This window comes from Mchenga conophoros, linkage group LG19, assembly GCF_057382185.1.
Source record: "Mchenga conophoros isolate Kocher_MC1m ecotype Shallow Benthic linkage group LG19, M_conophoros_male_GT1.1, whole genome shotgun sequence".
NCBI lineage: Eukaryota > Metazoa > Chordata > Actinopteri > Cichliformes > Cichlidae > Mchenga > Mchenga conophoros.
In genome coordinates, this window is record NC_140544.1 from 28,871,050 (window position 1) to 28,884,254 (window position 13,205).

Here is a 13,205-nt window from a genome sequence, read left to right on the forward strand (position 1 = left end):
GGCTGCTTAACCGGGAAGTGCGTTCCCTTTGAACGCTTCCCCCGATCTAATTGGTGAGTTTCACGGCTTTTAAAATCCAAACGGTTGTCACCCACACAAGGCGAGGGTTTTTCAAAAACGACTTTGTTTCTTATCGTCACTGTATAGACGAAGACCCGGTTTCTCTCAGCACCATATGTTTTATTGAGGTAAGTGGTAGATACACGGGATTACAGTTTAGTATGTTATTTCTGGCAATGTTTGGTATTTTAAGATGTGATGTTGAGATTTTATTTTCTTCGACTTTCCGTTAACTAAAGTGTACCGGTTAGCTAGCAAAGGTGCTATTGTCACTTTACTGTTGACGTTAACTATATCAGTGCTAGTGTGTACAGGGTGTCGAAAGTTGAATTAGCTTTAATGAAAAATTTGGTAAAATTGAGTAGGGAGTAGATGTCTGTTTGTTGTAACCTAACCACATCGTGGCTTGTACTCTGCGGTTTATGTGCATTGTTGTTCTCTTACTAATAACTAACGGTTGAATGAAACACTGCTCTCCTGGCATCCATCAGAGACAGTTGGGGGTTTATCTACCGCTTCAGTGCCAGCAAACGGCTGTCTTGTACAGCCATTAAGACACCAGGGAAGGTTAGTTCGCTATCCATTATTTGTAACCAGGTTTGTAAACTTAGGCATGCTAACCTTTGGCTACAAGAAATCACGTGTTGCTGCTTGGTCATATATGCGATTCATGTAGTTTAACCAGTTAAAATAACTGGAAGACTCATTCCTCCCAATAATGCTTCATTCATCTAGGGCTTAATACGTGACTTAGACAGCATTAAGTCTAAAGACTAAAAGCCAAGGCTTAGATAAATATTTATATACCAGGATTTATCAAAATTGGCGGATAAATATTTAGGATTTTATTTTAAACTGATAATGCTATATTATCTAAAAGCATTATTTTTGTTACCAAGTTGTTGACATTGACTGCCATTTGAGTGTGGAAAAAATAAACTCTTCAAGACCATCTGGTGGCCAAACCATGCAACTGCTGCAGCGCTAATTCTACCTAAAATATTTTGTTGTGCACAAATGCACAAAACAAATGTAGTAAAGTGGTGGGATCAAAGGCAAACGGTAGCCTTACTGCAAACCACCCGGAGAGAGGAGTTCAAATGAGTTCTAAGAACTTCACCAGGAGAAGTACCGACTCAATATATCTGCCTTGGTTCTTGTGTAAATCTTACATTATTTTTCTCTCTTGCTCTCCACCCACACTGAGTAAACTGTAACCAGAAGAGTGCCTTATCAACTGGTTGCAGCTTTAAGACTGACGCCTCCTTCAGCGGTGAGGGTTAGAGGTCCCAGTACAGTCGCATAACAGTCTTTTCCTCTATTTTTTTTTTTTTTTTACAGGATGAGCTCTGTTGATGTTAATGATGAAAATCGTGGGGTCTGCCCAGGAGGAAAGCACAACTCTCCTAACGACATATTTGCCCTGGATCAGCCGACTGGAAGGCCCTCCATCCTACGTCAGACAGAAAACCTGCCCAGCAAGACTGTACCAAAGGGGGTAAAAGTAAAAAAACAAAAAACAACTTTCATCCCATTCCATTGTATAGTCACAAGGCAGTGTAGCCCTGGGCAGAAAGCTAATGCTAATGACTGTCTTTCACTCTTTGACTATGATGAAAAATTATTTACTTTTGGTACTATATGAACTCTGACCTCAGCCTGTTTGTCTCTAACCAGTGTTAACAGAATTTTAATAAGATGGACAAGAAAACCTATATGAAGAAAAAGAAAAGCAGTTATTTGTAGACAAAAGGTTTTTCAAGGCTCAAAACCAGGCCTTTTGGGGGCAGCTGGCTACTTCTGACTACTGACTAAATAATTTTTGTGTAGGTTTGTTTTCAGACTCCAAGAAGAGACCCTGTGACTAAAAGAATTCTGTCTCCCAACAAGTCTGTCAATTTGTTGAGTGTTGACGAGAATACGAAAGTTATGGATTTGGATAAATCAAAGTAAGTAAATGAGTGTCATTCACCAGTATGCCTTCATTGAACAAAGTGTTGCATTTAGGTAACTTATCATGTTTTGGTTTTGTAGTACTTTGCCACAGGAAGCCACTGAGCAACTCAAAGAAGGTAATTTATTTATTTATTTATTTTTAAACTTGTAAGTTATGAGCTCTTTATGTATTTTCCCCCTACCACTGCTGAGAGATTAGCAGATACCTTCATTACTTTTTTCTTTCCCCCTGCAGAAGTGTCATCTTATCCCGATGACAACATGCCAATAGAAAGCAGAGGTGGCTATATGCTGGATTTTGGAAACCTTGATGACTTCAATCCATTTCAGGGGTCTAACAATATGGCTCTCTCACCTATGAGGCCTGCTGTTGAAAACCCCCCTGCAGATCATAGCAAGTCTGAAAACACACCGCCAGTGAACATCGTGGAGGAGCCTATCAAAATGGAGTCTGCACTAGATGAGACCCTTCCATTCAGCGCGTCTGTAGAAAACTCACTCGCTGATCTTTCTGCCGATATCTGCTCCACGGAGAGCAGTGTGGTTATAGTGAAGGTTCCAGTGGTTGAGGAAGACAATTCATGGCCTGCGACACCTGATGAAAAACGGCTTGGTGTTGCGTCTTCAAGCACAGATCAAGAGAAGTCGTCCAGCAGTTTTGCAGAAGATGCTCCACTCTCAGCAAAAGGTTCTTATAACTTCGATTTTGACAACCTTGACGCAGTCAATCCTTTCCAGACTGGTGGCTCTAAAATTCCAAATTCACCTGTCCTTGGGCGAAAGGTGTCAAATGACGATGCACTTGCAGAGGAAAGCAAACAATCTGTTGTTGAGGTGGCCCAAGAATTGCCTGTTCAGCACGAGGTGAAGCATGACGCTACAGTGGATCTGATATCTGCCGACACAGCAAAACCCCCTCCTGCTGAATCCCAGCCGGCTGATGACCCAGTCAAGGAAGGCCCAACCAAGAACGGGCCTGTCAAACTTGAATTCAATTTTGATGATGGTGCTGAAGTCAAACGGAAACCGCCACCTAAGAAATTTGGCAAAAGGCCAACTGGTGTAAGACCTAAAGAGCCAAAGCAGGTGTCTGATGTTAAACCACCAAAAGAAGCTGAAGTGAAGCCTGAAGTCAGTTATGGTGATGCTGATGCTTTACAGCCTAAAAGTTCTTACTCGTTTGACTTTGAAAAGTTTGACGACCCAAACTTCAATCCTTTTGGCACAAAAACGGCCATAAACAACTCCCCCGTGTGCAGCAGGAAATCCAGCCCAGAACCAGTAGAAACCGCAGTTCAGGAGCAAACTGATGTCCCTGTGACAAAGGAGGCTGAACCGCCAGCACGGTAAGAGAAAGTAAAGGCTTAGTATCGTTATTATTAGCAGCAGATGCTTCACTTACCAGTAGTGCCATGTTTCACTGTAGATTCACTCTAAAAGTTTTCATCTTCTCAGTGCTGAAGACAGTTTGCCAGCCCCTGAACCAAACCATGTACAGGTAAGTTGGAGGAATGTACTTTGATGCAACTCTCAATATATTGTGTATGTGTGGGTTGTTTTTAACAAACATCTGTTTATTATGGAATGACAGGTTGCAGATAACAAGGTTGTCTCTGACCTTGACACCAAACAACCAGTGCAGAATCTCCCTGAGTCCTCTGAACCCTCTCAGCCTGAGCAGAAGGCACAAGCTGGCATGCTAGACTTCAATGACGAGTTTGTTCCTGGAGCAATGTGTGAGTAATTGTTGGCTTCAGCTCTGTTTGAACCAAACCGTGCTTTTGTTCAATCCTTAGCAGTAATGGAAAGCTCTTACTGCTTTTAACCCACGATCTTTATCTCCAGTCATGACCAGTGACTTTGATGGACAGATTGACTACCTCGAACAGTTTGGGTCCAGCAGTGTAAGTGCTTTCTTTATCTTTGCTAAATGACTAAATCCTCAACCACAAGGTTCAAAGTGTTTACATTTTCTCATCAATAGTTCAAGGAGTCCGCACTGAGGAAACAGTCCTTGTACCTAAAATTTGATCCCCTCCTGAGGGAGAGCCCAAAGAAGTCTGCAGGCCCGGGTGCTCAGATTCAAGCCCCCCCCCCTGCTGCCCCTGTTTTACGGTACGGTGTAGTTCTGTTGTGCTGCTGCTCTCACTGGACATTAGAGCCGAATTTGATCGGCTTTTGATTTTCTGTAAAATAAATTTATCGGAAGGGAAACCTCTTCACTTTGTTCTGTTTAATTCAGGCTTGAAACACCACAGACTGCAGATAAAGTGGCAAATGGTCCACAAAAAGATGATTTCAGACTGCTTGACGATGCAGCAGCATCGGTGAGTCTCTTGTACTCTGTCCGCTGGACCGGTAATTTCTCGTCGCCTTTGTTATTTCTGCTAACTTTGTTGAAATCTTCTCCACTTATGTCATCTAGACTCCAGTCCTTGAGAGCTTTGTCCCTCCTTTCCCGCAGCCAGCAAACAGCGAAGATGCTATCATCGAAGTGCTGAAGTACAGTCAGAAAGACTTGGATGCAGCAATCGCCAAAGTGCAGGCAGAAGTAGGTTGTCTGGCTTTTCACATCCATACAGCATTTGAACACAAAAACATCCACATTAAATTATGATACTTATGTATTTATTTTAAAATAATCAGGTTTAGCCACACTTTAAACACAAAGATCAAAATTTGTATCTACATGTAGCAGCCAATCAGAAGGTTAAAAGTAAAATGGCACTAAAGTAAAAAGGCCAGAAAAGATCAATGGGATTATTTTGAATTGTGGTTTATGCAAAGCTCCTCTGGATCCAAAGAATAAATGCTTGGCATTGAAGTTGAGCGTAATTTTTATTTAAAAAAAATAAAATAAAATAAAAATAAAAAAATTGAGTAATGGGTTTTCTAGATGATGGGCACCATTCTTAGTCTCAAGGAAAAAATAAAGTGTACATTTCTCTCTCATATAGGGTAAAGAAAAAGAGGACCAGTGGAGTATGAAGAACAGTAAGCTGCTTGATAATGAGCAAGAAATGAGGTGAGCTGTGCATCATATTAAAATTTCTTGTTGTTTTTATATAAAATCAATTTTGAAGATCTTTGACCACATTTTGTCTCCGTCATAGGAAAATAGTAGCTGAATTTGAGCTCATGATCACAAAGATGATGGGTAAGTTATATGTACATGTTGCACTCATCAGAAGGGTTAATGTGTGGGGTATTTTGTCAAACATTTAATTTAAAATTTCCTGCCACTGGTCAGCTGATCAAGAGAAGGAGAGGGAGGTGGCCCAGGCGAAGCTCAATGCGGCTCTGTTGGAGAAGGAGCAACTATGCAGCGACCTGAACGCTATGGAGAGATCTTTAGGCGAGCTCTTCAAGAGGCTGGAGAAGTACAAGGACGTTATAGAGGGTTACAAAAAGGTCAGCTCATGGAAGCCAGACAAATGTTTGCTATAATTTCAAATTATTATTATTATTTTTTTTAATGTTAAGGTTTAAATGTTGAAATATTTTCTGCATCCTCTACCCAGAATGAAGAGACTCTGAAGTCTTGTGCACAGGACTACTTGGCAAGGATCAAAAAGGAGGAGCAGCGCTATCAAACACTTAAAGCTCACGCCGAGGAGAAAATTAGCCAGTAAGAAACTCTGGCCTTTTATGTTGAAGCATCAGGAGACTTGCGTTGACTAACTTGAATTTAATTCTCACCATCAGTGCAAATGAAGGAATAGCTGAGGTGCGATCCAAATACAAGGCTGAGGTATCTGCACTTCAAGCACAGCTGCGCAGAGAGCAGCTGAAAGTGCAGTCACTGGAGAAGAGCTTGGACCAGAAGGCAAGTCGGCATGTTGTTTTTCATGAATTTGCAGCAGTATTATCACTTTTCTTCTCATTTCTAAATTCTTTTCTTGTTACAGGAGAAAGAGGCAGAGGAGCTCACCAAACTTTGTGATGAACTCATATCCAATGTACAAAAGGGCTGAACTTGGTTTTAAATGCTGTTTGCTTCTGTTCTTTATCTTCATGTCCAGAGTGTCTTCTTGTGTGGTGAACTGTTTGTCTCTTTCAATGTTATACTGTAAAAAGGTTAATAAAAAGGATTTATTGATCTGGTGATCATTCTTGCATCAATCTTTAGTTTTGCTTGTATGCTATACTCAGGGATTCCCAAACTGTGGGCAGGTGAGGTACTGCATGTAGCCTGCAGTTATAACAGAATTTATTTTATTTTTTTTCATAAAACAATTTTTCAAGGTAAATCACTTTGGAGTGAGCAGTTAAGACTGGGTAGACCCCATGGGATTTTCTTGATGTTCTAAGTGGATTGTGGCACTTCTGACTTTAGCAATGGCTGATATACAGGACCCTGACCACTAGAGGGCAGTGCATGCTCTCATAATTTAATCTTCTCAGCTGGATTTTGTATTCTAAGCGTTATTTATGGACACGACAATACCACAGCTTTTTGACTCAGAGAAACACACCTGCTTTAAAAACAGGCAGCTCAGTGTACTCGGCCGTCATCTGTCTGGAGCCAAAGCTCATCTCCATCCTGCCATACTTGCAACAAAACGAGCTCACTTGATACAATGCTCCCCTTCTTTCCTGAGTAATCACAGGGTCCCGTCACATCACTCCCACAGCAGGACAATGCACTTCCTAAATGGTGAAAGGAAATCCTACCTAGATTGGAGTTGAATGAGTAGATGGTGGTGGTGCAGACTAGAGAGGGGGGAGGAGAGGGTCAATTCACTTAAATGAGAAAAGATGCTGGTTGTTTGGTGTAGTCTTGCAGGGGCCATCACTCATCTATAAAGCAACTGTGAGACTGCTCTTGTGTCTGTACAGTATCTATTCATTCATCCCAGCACGTTCTGCCCCTCTGTGGGCATGCCCTCTGTGTCACCCTCGACGGACACTTCAACCCACTCAAAGGAAGAAAGCTGACCTGCGTGCCCTGACGGTTTCATGAAAGGTACGCCTTCATCACAGTGCACACTGCAGCTTTTAACTAATACCCAAAATCCACTAATCTTCAGGAAGAATGCATCTGTTTTTGTTTCTGGTCATTTAATCAAACTATCAAACCTTCAAACTTTTTTTTTTTTAAACCTTAGAGTACATCAAATAAGATTGTCAAATACAACCAATTACATACAAAAAATACCTAAATATTGGCATGAAGTAAATGTGAATAAACTGAGTGACAATATTCAAATATGTACTATACACAACAACGTAATAACATTACATAGATATGCAAAACGCTTTACTCTGAAAAATAAACCTTTGATACATTTTTTAGCAAAATAAATTAAATAGTCATCAGTTTGATTATAAATGACTACAGCTTCATGAACTGTGGGTGGAAAAGGTTGATGTCAAAAAGACTCATCTTCTCTTGTTTGTCAACATACTACTGACTACAGATGGGAAGCTACCAGAAAAAAGGTTAAAAAATGATAATGTAGACCAACACAGTTGACATGGCAATGTAATTATTCCACTCTGTGAAAGACAATAAACATTTATCAGTCTATTCTATATCACTTTTGACAGAAGTCAGGGATGGAAAAAGGTAACATAAAGGATAGTGGTCAGCATTCCCAGCATAATGCATCTTTAACAAACAAAAGGACAACCTGAGTAGGAGCGTAAAACCAGCCCTTTTGTAAGTCTTGAGTACCATTTTCATCTGTGCGCTCCAACAGCTGAGCATGTGAAAGATAAAGACCAACTTTCACTTGAGAAAATGGAAAATTCATCTGATGAGGAAGACCTTTCAGCTGGTCCTAATAGCTGCTATTAATCTCACACTCTTAAAAAATAAAATAAAAACATCCCCGTCCTTTTTAGTAAGTGCCCGCCAAGGATTGATCCATTTGTAGTGGTGTGAGAATCTGACAGGTATAAAAAAAAAGAGCAACAAATATGGAAGTTTTTATGTAATAACAAAAGGTGTGTATCACTGGCCACTGTTTTTCCACACATTGTACACTTTTCCAACAATCTCCATTTTAAAAAATTAATGCCAGGTGAGTGTCACTCCAGAGTTCCTGTTCAGTCCGCAGCTTAATGTCCGCAGCTTAGAGGAGAGTATTTGGGAATATTTGGCACTAACACTGAAAATGAATGTGTTGATGCTGATGTACTTTCCCATCCACGTGGGAGTGAGTGTGTGTGTGAATGTCTGTGTAGATTTTGGGGTAGATTTTAGCGGGAATTGTTGGTCCTCCCTGGCCGAGGAGGAGCTGCTGCTGCTGCGCGAGGTACTCCTCATAGTTCATGGATGTCACACAGTCTTTCTCGGGGCTGGAGGAGCTGGACGAGGGAGCCGCGCAGCCCCTGTCCCGCTCCCGGTGCGGCAGCCGGTGAGAGCTCTGCAGTACCTGCGCGGCCGGGGAGCTGGGAGGAGGACAGTGTTTTCTGCTTTGGCAGAACCACAGCAGCACTGTGCCAAAGATGAACACTATTACTGCAGGGATGCCAATGATGACAGGCCAGGGGAGGGAGCTGGAGGCTTGCGGAAACATCGGTGTTATGTGAGGCTTAGTGTCTGTAAAAGAAAATGAGATTCCAGCTTTTAAATGTTTCCATACTCTGTTGTCTGCCAGCAAACTAACAGTTGTAGTTTTATTATCACATTACTTGTTGTTATTCATCGCTGAATATGGGTTGCTGAGAAAACATATGTTTGATTTAAAATCATAAAACAGAACAAGAGAGGAAAAGGCATGAATTAAAGTTTAAAAATGCTACATTTTTACTGAATGATTAATAATTAATTGATGGGAAAAATAGCCTAATTAGTTCAAAACATACTGATGCCTCCAAAGGTACCTTTTCCTGATTTATGCATGCATATACTATTTGCACTAATGCAGATACATAAAGAAAAAAACACAACATTTTTGTATATGTAATTCGATTGATAGGTTGATAGCACTGGGCTTTATCCAAGCTTTTCTACAGTTTACTGTAACACTGCAGACAGACATTCCTCGAGCCTCACCTGGCAGCACACTGAGGAAGGCACTGCGGAAGCTGTAGCCCATGGTGTTGGCGCCTAAGCAGATGTACATGCCGGCGTCGTCCTCCTTGGCGCGGCTAATGAGCAGCTTGTTGAGGTAGGAGCCGTCGGGCCTCGACCACACCTCACCCGTGGGGAGCACCACAAACCTATGGTCCCCCACCTCGATCGTGGAGTTGTAGCGGCTCTCCTCGTTGGTCTCCACGCGTTTGAGCCACTGAATGACCGGCTTAACGTCGCTCCTCACTTTGCACTGGAAGGACGTGGTGCCGCCGTAGTCTACCGTTGTGTTGACCGGGTGGGTGCCTGTCAGGACAGGTTTGGAGTTTGTCCTCTCTGAGTGAACATACAGAGAAAAACAAAACAAAACCCAACTTGTCAAGATGCACACAGACATCTTTTGACATGACAGCCCCTCTGCGGACAGAGGAGGTCTTAGTCCTCCACGCTGTTATTACCCTCAGGCTTAGAACTTATAATTGACATTGAGGGAAGAATACCACATGTAACACAAGAAGTATGTGTGATTAGTTTCCTCTCTTTCTTTGCTCCTGGTTGTACAGCACACATTTCTCATGGGAAAAGGGGGGGGGGGGCAGTGGGTCTGGCAGACAGCTGGGCTTTAATCAGCTCCAGATTGGGTGGATGGTCTCTAAGCTGAGCTCTCTCCCCTCTGTACAAACACCAAGGCACAAGCCCCCACTCTCAAACTTGCGTTCTTAGTATTCTTCTCATATACATGATTACACATTCATCCATGCAGGAAGAATATGGATACGGCATGTTTTTCCTTGGTCATAATCAGACCTGAAACAGTGATTAGGCTGTCTGAATTTCCTGCGGCGATGTACATAAAATCACAAACATGAGACGCACAAACAGCAGTAACCATTTAAAATAATTTGCTCGGCCTCATCTGTTAGCCCTAATAATTCCAGGTGAGCGTGCTCGGTATGTGTACAGCTCAGCTCTCTGCGGGATACTCACGTATGACCTCAACTTTGTACGTGGCGTTGATCTCCCCGGCACAATTGGAGACCCTGCAGGTGTATTTGCCGCTGTGCTCTGGCATCAGATTCTTCAGACTCAGAGTCCACTTCTTCTGACGGCCCTCGCCGACCTCCTGCTCCGTCAGCGGCCGGTCGTCCTTCAGCCACACGATGTCCGGTCGAGGGTTTCCACTGGCTGCGCACTTGAGCCGCACTGAGCTGCCCACTGGGCGAGCTATCACTCTCTTCCTCATCTTTGTAGGTTGAGTGAAGCGGGGACGCACTTTGGAGGAAAGTACAAGCTGGTTACTTTGAGTAGATAGTATAATTTACCTTTTTTCTACATTTCTCAAGTGAGGTTTTATGTTTCTATTGATATCTATAGAGTTTCTAAAAAATTTCCTTATTTCCTAACCTACACATACTTTTATGATGGTGGAAGTTTGTATTAACCCTCAGAGGTCTGGAGGAATGACTCTGACTCCTAACCCTGTGCTATATGAATATGTAGTATTTGCTCTTTTTAAAAAATTATTCTCCCGAGTCTTAGCAGTCAAAAGTAAAATAATAATAATAATAATTCTAACCAACATGCATCAAAAACTATAAAGATATTTAACAAAAAAGGACTTTTTTTCTTGTCTCCAAGAAGGACAGTGTTCAGGGCTGGGGTTCTTGGTCATTACTGATGACTTAGACTTAGACAAACATGTAAGTAATCCCTGTGAGCCAAAGGTTGAGGCTTCAGACTGCTTACTTTTAGTCAGTTTTTTAGTCAGTGAGAGTAGATTTCCTGCATGCTCGGGCACACAGTTCTGGCTGTGATCACAGGAGAGTCTCTTAATGAGCGACAGCTAATCAAAAGATATTTAGTAAAGGGGGATAAAGCAAAAATAACCAATTTAGGAAAGTGAATAAATTGAGGAGCTTCTTTACATTTTGCTGGGAAAATATGTATTGACACGTGCAAAACTTACATGGAAAAACAGCATATAAGACAAAAACAGCAAAAAACGGCTTTCTTGTAATTTCTTTAAGTCAGGAATAGTTCTCCAGGCTTTCCGAAGGAAATTCAAAGCTCTTCTTTGGAAGATGGATGCCTTTTGTTCTGTTCTCTGTCAAGATGATCGCACACTGCTTCATCAGTCTTTGGCTCAGTGAAGGCCAGCTCATGACTGATAGTGTTCCACAGTGTATTATTTTCTATCTAAGTATAGTTTTACTGCGCTGCAAGTGTGCTTGGGATCAATGTCATGCTGAAAAATGAAGCCTTTCGGATGCTTTCCAGATAGTATTGCATGGGGGATCAAAATCTGCCAACACTTTTCTGTGTTCGTAATTCCAACAATTTTGACACGATCCCCAACACCATTGACTGAAGTGCAGCCCCACACCATGACAGAGCCTCCACCATGTTATACAGGCTGAACTCACGGTTGCACCAATGATGTTTTGAACCAAAAAAATTCAAATAATCAACAAGACCTGCCCACCATTCAAGGCTTTCAGCTAATGAGTTTTTAGGAATTACCTTGTTGGTTCAAAACTACAATTTTACGGCCATCAAAATGTGTTTGTCATTTTTTGCTAATTCAAATAAAGAAATGGAAACAAATGATATGTTTTTGCAATAGTCTACTAGTAACAAAGGACGATTTAAAGTTTTAACTTTTTTTTTTGCTGTGCTGTCTGTTATGTGTGGACACAGCACTGGTTCATCCCTTGAGTTAGGTACATTTTTATGATCAGATGATTCATAGGCCAGTGGTGAGTGGTCCAGCAAAAACTGGTCACGTAGAAGGAGAAAAACTCTGCATCAGCTCCTGAAAGCCTGGAAAACTGTTGCCCAAGACCACGTTAAACACTTACAAGAAAGTCTGACTCCTTGGAAGAGAAATCTAAAGAAATGAGGGGTGGCTCAAGATTTTTGCACAGTAACTATTACACATAGGTTTGCCCACAGCTGTAAAAGTAAATATGACTTGCAGTACATGCAATAAAGCATTCAAAACAACTCAATTAGTCCTTGAATTTCCAGCTGCAAAGTCGAGAGCATGCACAGAAGTCTTACCAAATTTTTCACCACCAAGCTCGGCTCCATCCGGTGCCCTCAATCCAGTTTTATCAGAACCCGAATCATCTGTTAACACAGCAGAAAAACACAAATAAGTCAACAAAAGGCTGAGTGAGACATTAAGGTCCTCACTACAGTATAGAAGAATCTGAATAAGTAACAATTATTGCACATTTACTGTTTTGGGTGCATGAATACAACATCCGGTACACACTGACATTTCAGATGACAGGCTCATTTTAAATCCTTCCATTACAATCCCCCTCTTCTATTCTGTTATAGTCATTTTGCAGTAGCGGTGACCGGATACAAAAACAAGGCAAGAAAACTGTTCCTGGCTCTCACCAATTCAATTCAGCATTTATCGACAGGCTCTTCTGAGAGTGTTGCATGCTCAGGTCATACTGTGCAGCGTTTGGAAGTAATATGACCAGTTTATATAAGCTCGCTTCCAGGAGACAGCTGTGGAGTTTATGTCATTGGCTGACATCATACAGCTGAGCTGAGACAGGGGCTTAGAGGAAATATAATGAGTGAAACCTAATCGATGAGTTTGTAATGCGTATTCACTTTTCGAGTTAAGCAGTGATGAATTAATGAAGCAGATCAAGTTTCTTGCCAATATTTACCAATGAGTGCAGATGGACATTAAGCAGGTTATTATTGAAGAAGTGTTTCAATTGAATGATTTATTTTTGCGATATTAATGAGGTGCAATTGCACAAAACATCCTCACGTTAAAAAACGAAAAAAGAAACCAGCGTATGTGTAGCATTTTGGGAAAAAAGGATTATTTTTTTGTCATTTAGCAGCACCTCCATTTAACAGTATGTTTTAACAGCGATCCCATAGGAAAATCTCCCAGCCAGTTTATTACCTTCTAAGACTCGTTTTGATTCCCGTTTCAGGGCAGCCTCACGTTGGGATTTTTTTCAGATGCAGTTTGGCACACTCGATTCCCTCTCAGGGTTTGATTGGGTCAGGTAAAGAGACCAGATGTGACTTCTAACCTCCTCATTCTGCCTCCCTCTGAGTCCCCCCGAAACCCTCAAAGCTCTCTGGGGTTCTCTGGGTACAAACCCTCCTTTGTTTGTCCCCTGCAGCA

General features: G+C 41.7%; 2 protein-coding genes across 4 annotated transcripts in view; one reads left to right on the top strand and one right to left on the bottom strand.

Moving 5' to 3' along the window:
- Positions 1-31: 31 nt before the first annotated feature.
- Positions 32-6,123, top strand: tacc3 (transforming, acidic coiled-coil containing protein 3). 2 transcript variants are annotated; one of them, XM_085256243.1, is made up of 17 exons: positions 32-188; positions 1,402-1,564; positions 1,891-2,009; positions 2,095-2,132; positions 2,252-3,362; positions 3,472-3,514; positions 3,608-3,752; positions 3,862-3,920; positions 4,001-4,131; positions 4,259-4,343; positions 4,442-4,567; positions 4,974-5,041; positions 5,130-5,173; positions 5,267-5,427; positions 5,538-5,644; positions 5,722-5,842; positions 5,925-6,123. In XM_085256243.1, exons 2-17 carry the CDS (start codon positions 1,403-1,405, stop codon positions 5,988-5,990), a joined length of 2,586 nt encoding a protein of 861 aa, XP_085112369.1. In that variant the 5' UTR covers positions 32-188; position 1,402; the 3' UTR covers positions 5,991-6,123. The 2 variants fall into 2 exon arrangements, with proteins under 2 accessions (XP_085112369.1, XP_085112370.1); XM_085256244.1 differs by having other exon boundaries at positions 1,402-1,558.
- LOC146552525 (fibroblast growth factor receptor-like 1) overlaps positions 6,035-13,205 on the bottom strand; it is a 34,738-nt gene continuing 27,567 nt past the window's right edge. For both annotated transcript variants that reach the window (XM_085256246.1, XM_085256247.1), the window contains exons 4-7: positions 12,098-12,166; positions 10,025-10,309; positions 9,020-9,373; positions 6,035-8,563 (exon numbers count right to left, since the gene is read on the bottom strand). In XM_085256246.1, coding sequence (XP_085112372.1) covers positions 8,124-8,563; positions 9,020-9,373; positions 10,025-10,309; positions 12,098-12,166 — 1,148 coding nt within the window. In that variant the 3' untranslated portion in view covers positions 6,035-8,123. The remainder of the gene's footprint in view (positions 8,564-9,019; positions 9,374-10,024; positions 10,310-12,097; positions 12,167-13,205) is intronic.